This window comes from Procambarus clarkii, chromosome 16 (genome assembly GCF_040958095.1).
Source record: "Procambarus clarkii isolate CNS0578487 chromosome 16, FALCON_Pclarkii_2.0, whole genome shotgun sequence".
NCBI lineage: Eukaryota > Metazoa > Arthropoda > Malacostraca > Decapoda > Cambaridae > Procambarus > Procambarus clarkii.
Window position 1 is genome coordinate 30,277,012 of NC_091165.1, and position 20,684 is coordinate 30,297,695.

At 42.0% G+C, this 20,684-nt stretch overlaps 1 protein-coding gene across 3 annotated transcripts in view; it reads left to right on the forward strand.

Moving 5' to 3' along the window:
* The first annotated feature begins 8,203 nt into the window (after positions 1–8,203).
* The window catches only part of LOC138349450 (mediator of RNA polymerase II transcription subunit 31-like), a 119,763-nt gene continuing 107,282 nt past the window's right edge, over positions 8,204–20,684 (forward strand). Inside the window, exon 1 of one of the 3 annotated variants that reach the window (XM_069325417.1) lies at positions 8,204–8,277. In XM_069325417.1, the coding sequence (XP_069181518.1) occupies positions 8,238–8,277 (40 nt within the window). In that variant the 5' untranslated portion in view covers positions 8,204–8,237. Of the gene's footprint in view, positions 8,700–20,684 lie in introns of all 3 variants that reach the window. The other 2 variants (XM_069325416.1, XM_069325418.1) reach the window with 2 other exon arrangements.

Below are 20,684 nucleotides of genomic sequence, written 5' to 3' on the forward strand. Positions count from 1 at the left end.
GCGTGCCCTAGTGTCGGGCACGCTCAGCGTGTCCATCATGCTCGGTGTGTCCGGGGTATGGCGTGGGCCACGTGGCCAGGCTCCTCACGGCTTTCTTGCCTCTAGGGGCTGCCCTAGGGGGGCCATGGCTCGCCTCTCGCCCGGGCTGAGGGCCATGTGGTGTGGGCGTGCTGTGCTCGCCTCTGCCCGCGGGCCGGTGCCGCACCACGCTAGGGGTGTCGTCCCACGTAATCAGGCACTCTGTGGCCTCCTCGCTCCTATGGGTTTGCCTCAAGGGGCCCTGGTTCGCCTCACGCCCCGGGGGGGTCACCTGCGGGTGGCGACCGGGCCTGGGGGCCACGTGGTGTGCACGTGCAGGGCTCCCCTATGTCAGCAGATTGGTGCCGCATCGTTGGGTGGTGGGCCCGGGCCCCCTCACATGCGGCCAGGCGCTTTGAGGTGCTCTTCCCCTGTTTGCCCTCTGTGGGCCCCTGCAGCACGCCCCAGGCTGGGGCCACTTAAGTGTTATGCCCGGGCTGGGGCCACTTCAGTTTTATGCCCAGGCTGGGGCTACTCCAGTTTATTAAGCCCCAGGCTGGGGCCACTTCAGTTTATTAAGCCCCAGGCCGGGGCCACTTAGGCCCCCCTGCTACGCCTTTCGCAGAGCCCTCAGTCTGCCCCTCCACGAGGCCCATGGGTTGCCTGGTGGGACCGCCGCCTGCCCCACGGGCACGTCAGTTAGCTCCCTTTGTCGGGCCCGTCTGTTACGCCCTTAGCTGGGCTCCCTCCAGCTCCACGCCCCGTAGCTGGGCACGACGGCATGGCAGACGGCAGGTGGTGGGCACTTGGAGCCCCTCTCTACGACACCGCTCCGTTCCTAAGCGTGCCGCCAGCATTCCCTGCCGTGCTAGAGGTGGGGCCGCCCTGTTGCTGCTTCATTCCGAAGATTCGATTCAGAAGAATTCCATTAATTATTTATAATTAATTATTAGTCATTATTTCTAGTTATGTTTATTATTTGCTTTATCTATTTATTATCCTCCATAATTATTTATTATTTTATTAAGATAAACAAGTCAAGTGGTTTCAAGCAGTGGAATTACTACTTATTTCGTATGTGTCTTTCATGTCTATGTATTTATTACTTTGCCCCTCCTATATTTGCTTTCAAGTTTTATTTTATTTTATTATAAATCATGGAGCACAATTCCACAAATATTGGGATAAAAAAAGATTTTAAATAACAAACCAATACTCCTGTCCAATAACGATGGTCAACTTACAGCCTCTGATACTGCTATTGAGTTCAATAGGTTCTTCTCTACCATTGGGTCATCCCTTGCAAATGATATTCCATCTTCCAGCACAGTTCAGGACTATCTTACAGGTGACTATCCACAGTCTCTGTACCTAACGCATACAAATTCTACTGTACCTCTCTCAACCAGTTTAAGATAAAAACGAAGCTATACCTAATAAATTCCCTGTAACCTACCTTACCCCTCTATTGTCAACCAATGTCTGTTTTTTTTAAAGAGCGCTGTTTGTCGACATAATTGTATTTGTGCTGCTTTTTCAGCTATGTTTTCATTTCTTGTTTTCATTCTACTCATTATGCTCAATTAGTATTAAGCTTTAGTCATTTAAGTTTATCATGCCCGAAACGCTTTGCGTAATAGTGGCTTTAGGCATTGTATGTACTAGCTCTACCTATAAATCAACCAATCTTTGTAAAAATTTATTGTATGTATATACCTTACCTAAATAAACATTTTATTTTTTTTTTTTTATGTTAATGAGATAATCCTTTCCCTTAAAACCAAGCCTAGTGCCCTTGAGGAGATACCAACTTTAATTTACACAAAAAAACTCCAGATCTTTAGCCCCGGCTATTGCATTGCTCTTCAACAAGTCACTTTAACTCTAAACCTTTCCAGATATTCTAAAAAAAGCGAGAGTAACCCCAGTCCACAAATGTGGTGATCTCACAGATGTTAGCAACTACAGACCTATATCAATCCTGCCAAACTTGTCAAAAATATTTGAAAAACTAATCTATAAGCAGCTTTACTCTTATCTAGCTAAACACAATATACTTAGCTCTTGTAAATATGGCTTCAGACACAAAAAAAGCACTAACGATGCACTTATTAGAATGATTAACTTGATACATGCAGCTCTTGATAAAAATGAGTTCCCTGTTGGGTTATTTGTGGACCTGCGTAAGGCTTTTGACACTGTCAACCACCAAAACCTTCTTCTTAAATTACAACATTATAGAGTCAGAGGTCACTCCCTGCAATACCTCAAATCTTACCTTACTGACAGGCTCCAGTATGTTTCTGTGAATAGTTCAATTTCTCCCACCCTACCCATCAACATTGGTGTTCCCCAGGGCAGCATACTTGGCCCTCTCCTCTTTCTCATCTACATTAATGAACTTCCAAATGCCTCCCAACACCTCAAACCAATTCTATTTGCTGACGACACAACCTTCATTTACTCCAGTCCTGACCCCCTTGCTCGAAATGTCACAGTGAATACTGAGCTAAATAAAGTCCATCTTTGGCTAACTGCCAACAAACTCACCCTCAACATTGAGTACAAAACTTTCTATATTTTGTTTGGCAATAAATCCTCAAATCAAATAAATCTCAGGATAAATAATACCCAAATTTGTAACAAATTAGATGGCAAATTCCTTGGCGTTCTCATTGACCACAAACTGAATTTCCAAGGACACATTCTAAATATATCAAAAAAAGTTTCTAAAACTGTTGGCATTCTTTCTAAGATCAGATATTATGTACCCCGCCCTGCCCTGGTGACTCTCTATTACTATCTCATCTATCCTTATCTCAACTATGGTATTTGTGCTTGGGGTTCTACTACCCAAAATCATTTACGTCCTCTAATTACTCAACACAAAGCTGCTATTAGGACAATATCCAACTCTGGCCCCAGACATCACTCGGTACCCCTTCTCAAATCTCTGAATATTTTAGATATTAAGTCACTGCACATCCTCTCATGTGTATTATATATATATATATAAAACGCTGAACTGTAATGCCAATCCTGACCTTAAAAGCTTCATTGAAGGTTGTAACAGAACCCATGAGCACCACACCAGAAACAAATACCTTTTTGATATTCCAAGAGTACGACTTAATCAAACTAGAAATGCTCTATAAGTCAAGGGACCCAGAATGTGGAATGACCTTCCCAACCATGTTAAAGACTGTACCTCTCTCAACCAGTTTAAGATAAAAACTAAGCACTACCTAATTAACTCCGACGGGAGACATCTCCCGTCACGCATGGTGCAGTCGCACCTCCACAGATCTCCAGTATCAGCTCTTGATACTGGTAATGGCTCAAAAGAGCCACCACTTACGGGCTATTCTTTTGGGTGGTTTAATCTTCATCAATCAATCTAATTAACTCCCTGTAACCTACTTTACTCCTATAATGTCAGCCCATGTCTGTTATTTTTAAACAATGCTGTTTGTCGACCAAATTATATTTTTGCTGTTGTTTTGCCATGTTTTCCCCTTTTTTATTTGTATATTTTCTCAACATATTTTATACTTTAATCTCAATTAGTATTAAGTTTTAGTCTTTAGTGTTTTTCCTGCCTGAAACGCTTTGCGTAATAGTGGCTTTAGGCATTGTATGTACTAGCTCTATCTATAAATTCATCAATATTTTTATCACCCCTTGTATGTATGTACTTTGCCTGAATAAACATTTGATTTTTTTTTAATTTTGTGTAGGTCCCCTTCAACTGTGCCTTTGCCTGTTACGTTACCACTGCTTGTCCGCCTCTGCCCACCCTTACTGCCTTAAATCAATTTACATAAACCAGTCCAGAACCACTACAAAACGCTCACGAGGAAAACCATTGATGATCGAGGAACACGGGATGGGGCCCGAAAGGCGGACGACTGGACTCATGCCCACCGTGAGATGGACTCTGGGGAGGCGACCTACATGCTTCTAAGTTGCCACCGCCCCTCCACACCGTAGGGCTCACCACAACGACAACGACCAACACGGGGTTGACCCTGGGGAGTCGGCCTCGGTGTAGACAGCGTTCACTTTCCCACACCCGGCCTGGGGCCAGCCTTCCATGACTGGTCTCTGTGAGGGCGGGCTCCAGCGACGAAGATATACACGGGTTCGACCAGTCATTCGTCATGGTGCACAGCAGTCCCTGCCTGGGTGTACAAACCCTGCAGTATGTACTCCTCACAAGGGCACTGTTTAGTGGGCTATCTCGCCCCTCTACGCCCCATGGCTCGTCATGATGGCGCTCCGTCGGCCCCACAAAGGAAGCTGTCTCAGTTTGCAGCATCTGCCTAGTAGACCCGGATTGGTACCTTTTTCAGTCAGGGGATCCTGACTGTTTTTTAACGGCCTCTCCGGGCATACGGGCACGGTTATGGACACAGTAGCGAGCTGTCATATTCCTAGTTATAGCGGCCAGCTGCCGCTCGCCCTTCGAGGGTGGGGGTTCCGCGCCACTGGCCCTCACGGGATTGGGGCTGCTCCGACGGAACCCCCAAAGCCAAGACATATTAACAAGAATTGTCATTAGTGTAAATGCCAATAAAGCAACTTTCAGTTACTAATTATAGATCTAACGATTAATTGTAATTGAGTTATACACTATCATTATAATGGCTATTCTCTAATATTATTTCAGGATAATTCACTAATCTATATTAGTCACATAATTAATTATTATCCACTTAAACTATCTATTTTAGTCGCCATAATTAGCTATTATGCTTCGTCATAATTAATGTTTATTATTATAATTAATTATTTATTAATTATTAAAATAAACAAGTCCCCCACTGTGCGCATTTTCTTCCAACCGCAGAAATCAAGATAATCCAGGAGGGTGAAGAAATGGTAAAGAGAATGGCAATGGTGAACAGTAGTAACACACTTAAGAATTATTCAATAATAAATACAAATTCGTTCTTATTACGTACACTACTTATTTCCTTATTTCTATAGTTATCTATAAGTTGACACTCTAATACATAATGTTCTAAGGTGTGGGCGTGTGGCATACTACATAATTTACACTCCTTATCTTTTTCAAAAATCAAATCAAATCAAATCAAATCAAATGTTTATTCAGGTAAAAGTACATACATGGAAGATTTATGGCTTTATGCATGGAAAGAGTGTACATCACTGTATTACCACATTCCTCACCCTGCATACTGATAGGTCATACACCACTTTTTTAGATCTTAAGTCAAGTCAGCCTTTGACATTGCTAACCCACACGTCATTCTGAACGAACTTGCTAAAATGAATGTTGGAGGATGGCTACTACAGTGAATAAGAGGCTATCTATCCAACAGGAAGTCATCTGTACTGTTCCAAGGGCATAGGAGTGTAACGAGAGATTTTGAACTTGGCACTCCACAGGGAGGTGTCCTCAGTCCTACTCTGTTCAATGTGTTAATCAATGCACTTTTAAACTCAGTAACCAGAAGGCCCAGCGAACACATCATTAGCTATGCGGATGATATACTGATCCACACCAATGAGTATACCAACACCCAAAATGTTCTGAACTCTGTATTGCACACATGTCAGGAACTAGGCTTAGTCATCGCAGTAGAGAAAACAAAAATCCTGAACCGATGCCCACCCAGACGGCGTGGGGCCATTCGCAAAATGCAGTTGCATGATATGGCTCTCTGCTCGACTATGTAACCAGATACAAATACCTTGGTCTTGAAGTTCCACTGTCCCGCAATGTTGTAGCCAGACTGGGTCGCCAATGTAGAGAGAGGCTCCGTGCTCTTAAGGCTGTGGCAGGCTACCATCCAAGCTATGGCGCAAATGTGAGAATTGTCAAAATGATGTATCTCTCATATATTAGGTCTCTGATTGATTATGCTGCACCCATGCTTGCTCTAGTGCCTGAGAGAATGCTTGGAGGGCTGGAAAAGATGCAAAACGAAGCCATGAGGATTATCCTCGGATGCCCCCGTACAACTAAATTACTAAACATGAGGAAGGAACTGAATATTTCATGTGTAAGTGATCGTATCACTGAAATTAATGCTTTAATTGGTATCAGGATGCTTAGGTTAACCCACCCTAACTCCTGCACTGAAGCCCTCCAAGCCTTCTTCGTTGAAGGTCAGCATCCCTCCAAATGGATTACCGAAACTGCCAATGTGCTCAATATGTATAACTTTCATCACCCCTACCAAGAGAGACAACAACAACACTTTCCTGCCCCATGGGAGATCACGCCTTTCCAAATTACTGTCCCCTCTTTCCCACCCAAGAAGCTGATTAAAGAACAAGCCTTGCTTCGACAAGAAGCAAAGTACAATGCCTTAAGCCAAATTGATGCTTTAGTCAGAGAGCGCTCCCTTTCCCAGATTATTTACACTGATGGATCCTTGCATCAGTCCCATGGTGCAGCTGGAAGTGCAATTGTTGTGACAGGGAGAGATGGTTCCTTCTCCCATGAGTGTGGAGCGCGTCTCAGTAACCAGGCCTCCACTCTTCAAACAGAATTGGTTGCCATAATCCTTGCAGTCGAGCTCGTATATGAATCCAAAGTTGACACGCTAATTGTAAGTGACTCCTTGTCATCCTTGACTGCCCTCAGCTTCCCAAGGCATAACTCTATTGCTTTGAGATGTATTTTTTCTTGTCTCAATAAACACCAGTTACTCCATCTATCATCATTCTATTATGCAGGAAGTACCGCACGTCTATGGGTCATCCAATAATGTTAGCAGACTTCTAGATGTTACCACTGCTAGGCTTAGGCTCGGCTACAAGTACCTCTGGGAATTTGTAACATCTGCTGATGTAGATTTGACTAAGTGTAAACTCTGTCAGCTGAACTATTCACATACTTTGCGTCATTATATAATGGAATGTGAAAAAATCGCGGAATTTAGAGATAACACCATCAATAGTGTCCAATAAATGTGTAAGTACTTCATTCATAATGATGTGCTGCCCGAAATCTTAGCGAAGTATTCAAAATTTGCTTACTGTAAGTAATGCATGCACATGACTGTAAAACTGCCGCCCAGTTGGGTGGGTGTGGAGCAAGACTAGTAACTGTGTGACTCACCATAGATGTAAAGTGCCTTGTATAGTGACTGTTGTGAGCCTGTTGTTGAATCACTTGTGACACAAAAGATTATTGATGTGTGTGTTTGTGTGGGTGATTAAATATGTATGTGTATGTATATATGTATACGTATGTATATGTACATGTATGCATGAGTACCTCATGCATACATGTACATGTATATATTTTTTATAACATTAATAGTTTTGTAACTAGCGTCAAAAGATTGTTATTTGCTTAGCTAAACGAACTAGAGGGGTTCAGTTCCTGAACCGATTATGTGCCTCTGTAATCCTTTACACCACCGCCCACGGGATGGGTATGGGGTGCATAATAAAGAAAGAAATTGAATTCAATAAACATACTTGAAGTTGAACGTGGCCGAAACGCTGGACATATTAGTGGCTTCAGGTATTGTATGTACTAGCTCTATCTATAAATCCAACATTATATTTGTAACTCATCTTCTATGTATGTACTTTTACCTGAATAAACATTTTTATTTTTTTTTATTTTTTTTTTAAACTAGTGTGCTATTAGGCACTTAACCATTGAAAGTGATTAAGATGCTTTTACAAGTTCAGGTTATAGTTACTTCACATACATTGTATACTTGATACATTACAATGGTCAATCTTGGATACAAGTGCAATATATTATCAACTGGTCCAGTATTCGTATAGTATTTGCAGAATTACAGAATTCGGGGGAGGATTGACTGGGCACTATTCCTTAACTGTAGCCTCTGTTCACCCAGCAGTGTTGTTAAACGATTTGGGGGGTTGTTTTCCGGGGAAAATTAAGATTAATAAGGCTCTGCCTGAACCGCTATGCGTGCGTGTAGGGTTTACAAGAATGTAAGAACTCTTGGATATGTAAATAAATAACAAAATAGAAAATAATGAGGTAGGAGTTGGCCCAAAACGCAGTGCGTCTTAGTGACTTTAGGCATTATACATACTAGCTCTTTCTAGAAATCCAACAATATGTTTTTAACTCATCATGTATGTACTTTTACTTGCATAAACCTTTGATTTGATTTGCTCGAGTGTGGAGGAGAGGAGGAGATAAGGGATCTGGTCGCGCTGTGAGGGCGGCGGGAGCGGGTTGCGGGGCGGGCAGGAGGATGGGATCCTCCTGGCCGCCGGGTCCGCCGCCTCCCTCAGGTAAGACAACTGCCCCCCAACACGCCGCCACACTTGACCAATATCCCTGGGTCAGCCCGCGACGGTCCTCCCCCACACCCCGGCAGGCACCGCCCCATGAAGAGCGGCACGAGTTGAGTGGCAGGAGGGGGTCGTGGCGGGAGCGGAGGAGTGTGTCGTGCGGTAATAAAAGCTTCCAAAAGTGTTGTGGAGTGCGAGTGTGGATTTGATGGCCGGCAGGGGTAAGTTGTTTACACCGAGACCCCCCTACAGAAGTGCAAGACGGACCTGCCTCCTCACTCTCCCTGTGGTACTCAGTTACATCCTTCAAAAAAAAAACACTGCCTGCTGACTCTTTAGTGGTGTAGACTAACCCTTTTAACTCGCTCCAATGCCTAGAATGAGCAGGAAATCGTCATACACTTACCATGGACTCAATGAAGGTGGGTTGGTGGTGGTTGTGGTGGCTGCAGGCTAGCCTAAGCCTCCCTAGTTTACCTCGAGCTGAGGTAGCCCGAGCCTACCTGGTTTACCTCAAACTGAGGTAACCTAAGCTTCCCTAGTTTACCTCAAACTGAGGTAGCCCAGGCCTCCTTACATTACCTCAAACTGAGGTAACTTAAGCCTCCCTAGTTTACCTCAGCCTCCTTCACACTTTGTCAAGATTTCCATATATTTCTGCTTTAAAATGGCTAAGGTAATGTTTAGAATTTTACTTAATTTTGCGATAAAATATAAGAAAGTGACAATTTTTCCTGGGCCATAATTGAGCAGAACTTCTGTTGTCGTCCTCGGCTGTGTGACTCGAGCAGCTCGTAGTCTCTGCTTGTTAGGCTTCAAATTACATTCAGGGGGAGGGGGGGGGGGCCATACCTTAAAGTGTAAAGTGGTGCATTACGTACTGTTGTGGTTGGTGTCGGCGTTATGGCTGCTGTAAGGAAAGTTCTGTAATGGTTCTGAAGATGATCGAGTATGGTGTGTCCTTTCCAACATTTTGGGGAAACGAAAACATAACTTCATGTCAAAATCCAACTGGAAAAAATGATTACGGAAAAATGAGGGGACGTTTGACAGTCTGCCAACTTCCCGTCAGTCCCGGCCAAGACCACTGGAGGGAGAGGGCTGCCCTTGGGTAAATATCGCTGCCTGATCAAGCTAAACTTAACCTAATTCATACTGTACACTTGCCCCAAAGTAAAAGGCCAAAAACTTTCATAAAGAGGCTATCAAGTTTAGTTTACCTGTACTGTACTTGGTTTCAAGAATAATACTCTGCAAGTCAAGCCTGGAGCTAGGCATTTCTAGTGATAACCGTCTCCATCAGGCTGTTGCTTGCAGCAGCCTGATGGCCCACAGGCCCAAACGCCCACAGGCCCAAACGCCCACAGGCCCAAAGGCCCACAGGCCCAAAGGCCCACAGGTCTGCTGGTCTGCTGGTCTGCAGGCCCACACATCCTCTATAATCTAGTTGATCTGCCTCCTGAAAATGTTATGCTCATTACAATAATGAAGGCTGGTGCTGTTAGAGAAAGGCAATAGACAGGGCTTAAGGTTCAAGTCCTTCATTAGTTAGTGAAAATGGTCGAGTAATGAGAGGTCCGACTGCACTCTCAAGGAATATGGTCGGTACATGTGTGTCCACATTGGGTCTGGGAGCCTCAGAAAAAACATCTGTGCTACAGCAAACGCTTTCTCATAGTGTGCTCTAGTACATCCATAACCCTTTTAGGGTGAATCACGGCAAGTCGGAACAATTGAGGGCTGAAAGAATATGCTCTGATGAACAATTTATTACAAAATATTTTATGAATTTTTGCTATGTTTTTCTTCAATATTCACTAAACGGTTCGTAGTACAGTTCTTTAGTCTGTTACTTTGTTGTTGCCAGAGCCGTCATGAGTGAATGTGTCGCAGCCTTGTGTTCTCCCTCTATGGTTGTGTGCAACAATCTCTTGTTACTGTTTTTAATGTTTTTCATCTGTTTTCTTTGGATATTTCATCATTTAAGAGTTGAAGAGATGTCTACAAGCAGGAATCTTTAGGCCAATATAATGCAAAGCCAGTAACACCCGTAGCATTGTGCAGACTCTTTGTTCCCTCGCAACCCATTGCCCCTTTTTGTATATAAATAAAGACAAAATATAAACAAAATGGTGTTGCTTAGGCTATAACTAATTTATGCAGTAGTACAGCACAGTGATGTTTTTCCATTGCAAATAATACTACTGTACTGTATACTCACATTTTGTAAGCATGCAGGCATGTGGTCTGTGGTCCAGGGATTATTCACCCTGTGGAAAAGTATACGAACTATTCACATTAAGTTAAAATAAGTGTGCTTTGGATAAACTGACTTGGTAATGATTACTCTACTAGAAAGGATGCAGTATGGTAGTACTGTATTGCTCAATAAGCCACAAATAAATAAATAAATAAATAAATAAATGTTTATTTAGGTAAGGTACATACATCAAGAAATTTTTACAAAGATTGGTGGACTTATAGATAGAGCTAGTACATACAATGCCTAAAGCCACTATTACGCAAAGCGTTTCGGGCATGAAAAACTTGAATGACTAAAGCTTAATACTAATTGAGCATAAAGAGTAAAATGAAAACATGAAATGAAAACATAGCTGAAAAAGCAGCACAAATACAATTCTGTCGACAAACAGCGCTCTTTAAAAAAAAAAGACATTGGTTGACAATAGAGGGGTAAGGTAGGTTACAGGGAATTTATTAGGTGTAGCTTCGTTTTTATCTTAAACTGGTTGAGAGAGGTACAGTCTTTAACATGATTGGGAAGGTCATTCCTCATTCTGGGTCCCTTGATTTGTAGAGCATTTCTAGTTTAAGTCGTACTCTAGGAATATCAAAACTGTATTTATTTCTGGTGTGGTGTTCATGGGTTCTGTTACAACCTTCTATGAAGCTTTTGAGGTCAGGATTGGCATTACAGTTTAGCGTTTTATATATGTATAATACACATGAGAGAATGTGCAGTGACTTAATGTCTAACATATTCAGAGATTTGAGTAGGGGTACCGAGTGATGTCTGGGGCCAGAGTTGGATATTGTCCTAATAGCAGCTTTGTGTTGAGTAATTAGAGGACGTAAATGATTTTGGGTAGTAGAGCCCCAAGCACAAATACCATAGTTGAGATATGGATACAGTAGATAAGGGAGTAATAGAGAGTCACCAGGGCAGGGCGGGGTACATAATATCTGATCTTAGAATGCCAACAGTTTTTGAAACTTTTTTTGATATATTTAGAAAGTGTCCCTGGAAATTCGGCTTGTGGTCAATGAGAATGCCAAGGAATTTGCCATCTAATTTGTTACAAATTTGGGTATTGTTTATTTTGAGATTTATTTGATTAGAGGATTTATTGCCAAACAGAATATAGAAAGTTTTGTCAATGTTAAGGGTGAGTTTGTTGGCAGTTAGCCAAAGATGGACTTTATTTAGCTCAGTATTTACTGTGGCATTTAGAGCAAGGGGGTCAGGACTGGAGTAAATGAAGGTTGTGTCGTCAGCAAATAGAATTGGTTTGAGGTGTTGGGAGGCATTTGGAAGGTCATTAATGTAGATGAGAAAGAGGAGAGGGCCAAGTATGCTGCCCTGAGGAACACCAATGTTGATGGGTAGGGTGGGAGAAATTGAATTATTCACAGAAACATACTGGAGCCTGTCAGTAAGGTAGGATTTGAGGTATTGCAGGGAATGTCCTCTGACTCCATAATGATGTAATTTAAGAAGGTTTTGGTAGTTGACAGTGTCAAAAGCTTTACGCAGGTCCACAAATAACCCAACAGGGAACTCATTTTTATCAAGAGCTGTATGAATCGAGTTAAGCATACTAATAAGTGCATCGTTAGTGCTTTTTTTGTGTCTGAAGCCATATTGGCAAGGGCTAAGTATATTGTGTTTGGCTAGATAAGAGTAAAGCTGCTTATAGATTAGTTTTTCAAAAATTTTTGACAAGTTTGGCAGGATTGATATAGGTCTGTAGTTGTTAACATCTGTGAGATCACCACATTTGTGGACAGGTGTTACTCTCGCTTTTTTTAGAATATCTGGAAAGGTTTGGAGTTCAAGTGACTTGTTGAAGAGCAATGCAATAGCAGGGGCTAAAGATCTGGAGGCTTTTTTGTAAATTAAAGTTGGTATCTCCTCAAGGGCACTAGACTTGGTTTTAAGGGAAAGGATTATCTCATTGACGTCAGTGGAATTAATAGGCTTTAGGTACAGAGACTGTGGATAGTTACCTGTAAGATAGCCCTTAACGTCAGTACTGGAAGATGGAATATCATTTGCAAGGGAAGTGACCCAATGGAAGAGAAGAACGTATTGAACTCAATAGCAGAATCAGAGGCTGAAAGCTGACCATCGTTATTGGACAGGAGTGTTGGTTTGTTATGTAAAGTCTTCTTCGATCCCAATATTTGTGAAATTGTGCTCCAAGTTTTTTTAATGTTGCTCTTTATTTGGGTAAACTTATCTTCGTAGTACAGCGTATTTAGTTTTGGCTCGTCTAATTATCTTAGATAGCAATAATGAGTAATTCTTTGAGAATTCTTTGGAGACAATTCCTAACCTATACTTCTTCTCAAGGTCATGTTTTTTATTAATGGATTTAAGTATTCCCTTTGTAAGCCAGGGATTGTTAAGCCTTTTGGTTGTGACTTGTTTTGTAAGCATAGGACAGTGGGTGTTATATAGGCTAAGAGTTTTTTGAAGAAAAGATTGCACTGCTAGGTTGATGTCCCCTATGTTACCTAACTCGGACTCCCAGTTGACATTATCAGCAGCAGTTATAAAATTGTCTATAGCAGTTTCATTGTGCAGTCTAAAACTTAACTCTCTTGACTCTAGAGGTGGTTTGCTAATGTTAGTTAAGATAAATGTGGGGTAATGGTCTGTAGTGCTATCGGTGATTATACCTGAAGTAAGCGGAGAGGTTATGTTTGTCCAGATGTGATCTAGAGTCGTGGCAGTGCTATCAGTGATTCTAATAGGTCTAGTGATTAAGGGTATGAGGAAGCAGGAATTCATACAGTTGAGGAAGCTAACAGCAGTAGGGTGTTCAGGCTCGCAGAAGTCAATATTAAAGTCCCCTGCGATAATTGGATGGTTTTTGTTCAGTCTGTTATCAAGTATTAGATTTCTAAGGTTTGAGTTGAATTCGGACACATCAGTGTTAGGAATTCTATAGACTGCACCCACAGACAGGACAGACTCGGCACCCTTGACTCTGAAGCTGGCGAAGATATACTCCCCATAGCAGTCTCTAGTTCTAATTTCTTTTAAGCATGTTAGTTCTTGGTGGTAGTAAAGAGCAGTGCCACCACCTCTCTGAAGTTGACGACAGTTGTGAATTGCCGAGTAGTTAGGCATGTTAAAGAGTTGAGTAGTATCCTCTTTCAACCATATTTCAGTAAGTATAATAAGAGAATTTGTTGTCAATAGTTTCAATCAAGGCACTAACATCATCGAAGTGTTTACCTAGGGATCTAACGTTCAAGTTGATTACAGAGATATTGTGAGTATGAGTTACTACATTGTTTACATCATGTGCTGCAAAATATCTGCAATTTAGATCATTAAAGTGATGATTGTCATAGATAGTGGATAAGAGGTTTAGTTCTGGGTCTATACTTGTCTGCATAAAAAAGCTGGTTGCAGGAAAACAAGGCAAGAAAGGCAAATTACAAAGTAGAATTAAGCTATAAAAGGGGGAAAAATTTATAAACAATAATATACAAAACAAACACAATATGAACAACAAAAGAAAAAAATGAGGTAGCTTACAAGGGGCTTACAGGGGTACAATGGAGTAAGGGAGTATGGCGAGGCTAGGCAACCTAGGTAATAAATGAAATTAAAGAAAAAACATATAAACATGGACTATACAAAACAAAAGATATAGAAATACAAAACAAAGATATAAACAAGACTATACAATACAAAAACAAATTGAGCAAAAAAAGAAAAAATGAGGTAGATTGCTTACAAGTACTCTCAGGTACACTGTAAGTAACAATTTGCAATTTGAGATACAAGCAAAGCCAGGGGTACAATGGAGCAAGGGAGTGTGGCGAGGCTAGGCAACCTAGGTAATAAATGAAATCAAAGAAAAAGTTGAATAATAAACATAGGCTAATTTAAACTAATGATTATTAACTATAAATATTTCAGTTATGACTGTAATTAATAAGACCTGAAGAAATATTAATGCACTCAATTAAGTTCAGTAAATGACTAGTGAAGAGTAAGTTAAAAATTAAGTCAAAAAATGAAACAAGGAGACTTAGGATACCTAGCCCCACTAGTTGACAAGGGGGTTAATTAAGTTAATTCATTGTGAGTGATAATATGGTGAGCCAAACCACATTGGGAGAGGAAAGTATTGAGGTTCTCTTCATTAGCAATTGTAAATTGCTCTTTTCTTCAGTTCTCTTCATTAGCAATTTATTAGGACAATATCCAACTCTGGCCCCAGACACCACTCGGTACCCCTACTTAAATCTCTGAATATGTTAGACATTAAGTCACTGCACATTCTCTCATGTGTATTATACATATATAAAACGCTAAACTATAATGCCAATCCTGATCTCAAAAGCTTCATAGAAGGTTGTATCAGAACCCATGAGCATCACACCAGAAATAAATACAGTTTCGATATTCCTAGAGTACGACTTAATCAAACTAGAAATGCTCTACAAATCAAGGGGCCCAGAATGTGGAATGACCTTCCCAACCATGTTAAAGACTGTACCTCTCTCAACCAGTTTAAGTTAAAAGCAAAGCTATACCTAATAAATTCCCTGTAACCTACCTTACCCTTCTATTGTCAACCAATGTCTGTTTTTTTCTTTAAAGAGCGCTGTTTGTCGACATAATTGTATTTGTGCTGCTTTTTCATCTATGTTTTCATTTCTTGTTTTCATTCTACTCATTATGCTCAATTAGTATAAAGCTTGTCATTTAAGTTTATCATGCCCGAAACGCTTTGCGTAATAGTGGCTTTAGGCATTGTATGTACTAGCTATACCTATAAGTTAAACAATCCTTGTAAATATTTATTGTATGTATGTACCTTACCTAAATAAAATTGTATTGTATTGTATTGTATTGTAAACATTTTGCCCTCTGCGGTCTTTCTCACCTTTATTAATTCATCTCTAACGAAGCACTGATGAATCGCATCTGGGTTTTGTTGATGGATTTGACGCAGGCGGTAGAGGAGTTGCTGTCTGTTCCTAGTCAAGCACTCGTTGATGTATAATCCCTTCCGTAGGGATGCAGCTGTCCGGACAAGATGGGATTTCATGAACTGGGAAGACAGCTTCAGGCGAATTTTCCGCTGGTTTTGACCTGATGGATTCTTTTTGCCTACTCTGTAGGCAGCAATGTCAGTTTTGTTTAAAATGACCTGCAATTCGTTTTGTATGAGAGCCTGAGCTATTTCGACACACTTTTCACCTTCACGTTCCACAGGTATATCTTGGGACGACACAATAACCGAGTCTAGCAGCTTTTGTTGGTCTTGTTCTTCCTGGGAGATGGAACGTTGGGCGGATAATGTACTGATACATGCAGTCATTTTGCTGAGAGCTTCCTCCTGTTTTTTTATGGCTTCATCAGTTTTCAGAAGATTGTTTTCCTCACGGAGATCATTCAGGTCATGCTGGAGTTGGTCTTGGCTAGCCTTAAAGTTTCTAATATCCTCGCGGAGGAGGGTTATTTCTTGTTGTTGATGATGGAGATTCGCGCGGTTCGCTAGATTCTCATTTTGAAGACTCAAGATGATAGTATTTTGAGACTCGAGGACTAGGCACAACTTTTTGAACCACTGATTCTCGGTCCAGTTAGGGAAATTCGGTGTGGGACCGGAAGCTCGCTTGAATTGCGTAAACTGGGATGTTAGCGTGCTAATAAGAGAGGATTGAGAGGGCACCGCTCCCTGGCTCAATGGGGAGGAGGGGAGGGCAGCACCGCCGCCACGGACCCCAGAGCTTCCGGACGGAGAAACACGAAGGTTGTTAGAGTTGGCCGGGATGGATGCCTTGTTAAGAGGTTTGATGCCCTTATTTCCCTGCGCAGTCACATTTTTAGGAGACATGATTGGTTAGAATGGACTAGGAGTATATGTTGTGAAGAAACTTGCGTCAGGCAGCGCGGTGGCGGGCAGCATGTACTGATACTCACAGCCGTAGAGGATTGTTTTGAAATTTGTTTGAGATGGAATGAGTTGATTTTGGTTGGTTACTTTGGTTTTGCTCTAACATGCTTGGACTCCATGTACTTAGCTGCCTGTGGGTGGCGGCCTACATCATCTGGCGGTAGTTTAAGGGCTGAAATACAGCTTAGAGTGAGGAGCGTAGCGTGCACTCAACCGCGTCAGACGACAGACGACAATGCAGGACTGAATACAGGAGAGGCTTTTTCACCCACAGGGTTATAAACCCATGTAACTACCTACCTGCTGAAGCTGTAAACTATTAAATTTTAAAATCAAGCTGGAAAAAATCATTAGGGGAAATGGTGGGGTGCCTTTGACAAGCCGCCAGCTTCCTGTCCTTGTTGATGCCACTAGGGAGTTGTGGCCCTCAGATAAATTCAGGTAAATAATTATATTTTAAGAAGAAATTGATGAAGCAGAGAATTAAACACTACCAGCAAATGCAAAATATGATAAATTGGCAACTATTTCTTACCCTATCCAAAGGCAGATGTAAACTAATATTGTAAACATTGAGCCATGGCTGCCTGTAGTAAATGTAATGAATCCTTTCTAACTCATAAGCAGGTCATTACAAGTTTTATTTTGTATTTATTTATGTATACAAGAGTTCTTACATTCTTGTACAGCCATTAGCGTGCATAGTGTTTTGGGCAAGTAATTCAAATTCTTTCCATAATACAACCCACCAAATTGTTTAACAACAAGGTACCCATTCACTGCTGGGTGAACAGAGGCTACAGTTATGGATTGGCGCCCAGTCAAGGATACGAACCCAGGTCAAGGCGGTCGTGAAACGCCAGGCGAGTGTGTTACCACTTCGTCACGGGGACTCCTTTATGTATTTTTATTTTTTATTTTATTTTATTTATATATATACAAGAAGAGGGTAGGGTTTGTGAGGGTACATAGCATGGTATTTACATTCTTGTAAAGCCACTAGTACGCGCACCGTTTCGGGCAGAGTATAGACTATACTGTATATACAGGTTCCACTCTGCTTGTGCTCATTTAAACAGGATGGTGTTTGACAACTGGACAACAACGACACCTATTTACTGATAGGTGGACAGAGGCATGAGATGATAGGAAATGTGTCCAACCATTTCTGTGGAGCCCGGGATTCTTGATTTAGTTGCGAATGAACCCGACTGTACTACCGGGACCCTCAAATTTGTTTAAAATATCTGTATGGAATATCATAGCTATTTCTTCCATGAATATCTTCCAAATATCAAATATCTATTTAATATTCAAGTAGTGCGACTTAACGCAAGTTGAAATGCTCTGCAAATTGAGTTAAAAAATGTGGAGTGGCCTTCCCAATCACATCAGACTGTCCCTCTCTCAATCATTTTAAGAGAAATTAAGTACTACCTAATCAGCTGTATGTAACCTACCTTTCCTCTTGTATGCCAACTTATTTTTTGCTATTGAACATTAATCACTGTACAGTACTGTGCTGGTATAAAATATGACAAGCCCTGGATGTGTAGGAGTAATAATAATCTCCCAATTTGTGTTTGTCATTAGCCACTAAGACAGCGGCTATGGAGAGATCGTCATACTATGCACGAAAAAAAATAAACAAATTCCAAAAAATAATTTTTCACCAAAAAATAAATTTTCATTATAGAATTATAAATTTGTATACAAAATATAAGAACACCACAAAAAATAAGTGAATATTTATCGTTTCACTGGGTGGAGGCGCTCTGCTGGGCTTTATCTGGCACTTGTGCTGGCCTGGTGCTCGACTTTGCTGATGCTGTTGTTTTGTCCTCGGATATTTCACCTATCGTTTTATCACTTTTCTGTGGAGTGCTGCTTTGGCTCCCTGGAGCTATCAGGCTAATATGCAATATATTAGACTAGGACATTAGTCAATGAAATTCAGCCTACTGGGGACCATGAGCCACAACCTGGCCCCATCAGAGAGGCACAGGGACCAATGGCCCCTAGAAAAAAACCCTGTGGTTGGGGTTTTTCCTAATCTGCCATTGACTGGGGTTAGGCACCCAAAAAAGTAGGCATAACAAAACAGAACCTCACATGGTAAGAAAATTACAACCAGAAACTGAACAGAGGCAGAGCGCACCCAAATCCCAAGGAAACGAGCAAATGTCACCTCACCACCGTACCGCTTGACCGCGCAGCCCTCCCCTCCGTGCCGGCTACTCAGCAACTTGAATTCATTGGCTAATGCAATCTAGGGTGGTTGTCAACTCTGGCCTCGATTTCCTGGAAGTGTTTTGCCATAGTGGTGTTCTCTGCGACATAGTAATTACCTAAGTGTAGTTGCAGGATGAGAGCTACGCTCGTGGTGTCCCGTCTCCCCAGCACTCTTTGTCATATAATGCTTTGAAATTACTGATGGTTTTGGCCTCCACCACCATCTCACTTAACTTGTTCCAACCGTCTACCACTCTGTTTACAAAAGTGAATTTTCGTATATTTCTCCGGCAGCTTTGTTTCGTTAGTTTAAATCTATGACCTCTTGTTCTTGAAGTTCCGGGTCTCGGGAATTCTTCCCTATCAATTTTATCGATTCCTGTTACTATTTTGAACGTAGTGATCATATCGCCTCTTTTTCTTCTATCTTCTAGTTTTTGCATATTTAATGCCTCTAACCTCTCCTCGTAGCTCTTGTCCTTCAGTTCTGGGAGCCACTTAGTAGCATGTCGTTGCACCTTTTCTAGTTTGTTGATGTGCTTCTTAAATTAAGATATGGGCACCATACAACCGCTGCATATTCCAGCTTTGGTCTAATAAAACTCGTGAACAATTTCTTCAGTATTTCTCCATCCATGTATTTAAAAGTAATTCTGAGGTTAGAAAGTGTAGCATAGGCTCCTCGCACAATGTTCTTAATGTGGCTCTCAGGTGACAGTTTTCTATCTAGAACCACCCCTAGATCCCTTTCTTTGTCAGAATTCTTTAAAGATTTCTCACATAATTTATAGGTTGTGTGGGGTCTGTTCTCCAATTCCACATTCCATAACATGGCATTTATTCACATTAAATTCCATTTGCCAAGTGTTGCTCCATATACTTATTTTGTCCTATAGTGATGTGGTAGCCAGGTGTAATAAGTGTATTGGGGCTGCATGTGCTTAGGGCGGCCTTCCCTAAGCGCCCTGTGAGTACTACCCCTGGGTGCTAGGGTTCTCTTCACTTGTGCCTTTGGGATGCCATTTCAGTAGGGGTTTTTGCTGCTCGGCATTTACCCCCTTCCTTAGGGCCAGCTGGGGCTTTGTGGCCCTTGTTTGGCCTTGGGTAGGGAGTGTTATTGTTGCTGGTTGGAGCATCAAGGTGTTGCACCGCCAGCTTACCTATGCAGCGGCCGGTTCCTGTTTCCTTTGGGGGCGTTGTACTTTTGTGGGGGTTTTCTTTTTTTGTTGTTCTTTGACTGGTGGGGATCTGCCTTGTGTGGCTATAGGACCACTTATATTGTTTTGATGGCTCTCTGATAGGTCCCTGTGATTATGCATGTCGTAGGGGTTTCAGTGTTTTGATCATCCCCTTGTTAACTTTGGATCTAACTAGTTGGCAACACCTTGCCCGGGCAAGGTCAATGAAAACCTTGTGAATAAGTGAAGCCCGGGCTTCACTTATGTCAGCCTACAGGCCCTGGAAAACCTTGTCGAGACTCGGTGGACCTATGGATACATCTTCAGAGTTCCAGCTCGTCTCGTGCGAGTTTGAAGGTTGCAATGTGCCCTTGTCTCAGGGTGACAGTCACCACTTTTGCCTCCATCATACTGCCTGTTGGGTCAACCACACCTTTGACCTTGAGTCTTGCAAGTTGTGTTCTCTGCTTGTTCTCTAATCTACCCATTCTGATAACATTGATATTCGGGTACAGGCAGCATCCACATTGCATGCTAGGTTTAAGTTGGTTGCCCACCCGAATGCTCTGAGGCTGTCCCATTTTGGTTATAGGGACTTGGACTTGGGAGCATTAGTCACTTCTACTTTGGTTCCGTCCATGCTCCCTGGTCCTTCCCCTGTTCTTCGTTCTACTTTGGTTCCGTCCATGCTCCCTGGTCCTTCCCCTGTTCTTCGTCCTGCTCCCCCTATTCTTCGTCCTGCTCCCCCCCTATTCTTCGTCCTGCTCCCCCCCCTATTCTTCGTCCTGCTCCCCCCCCCCTATTCTTCGTCCTGCTCCCCCCCTATTCT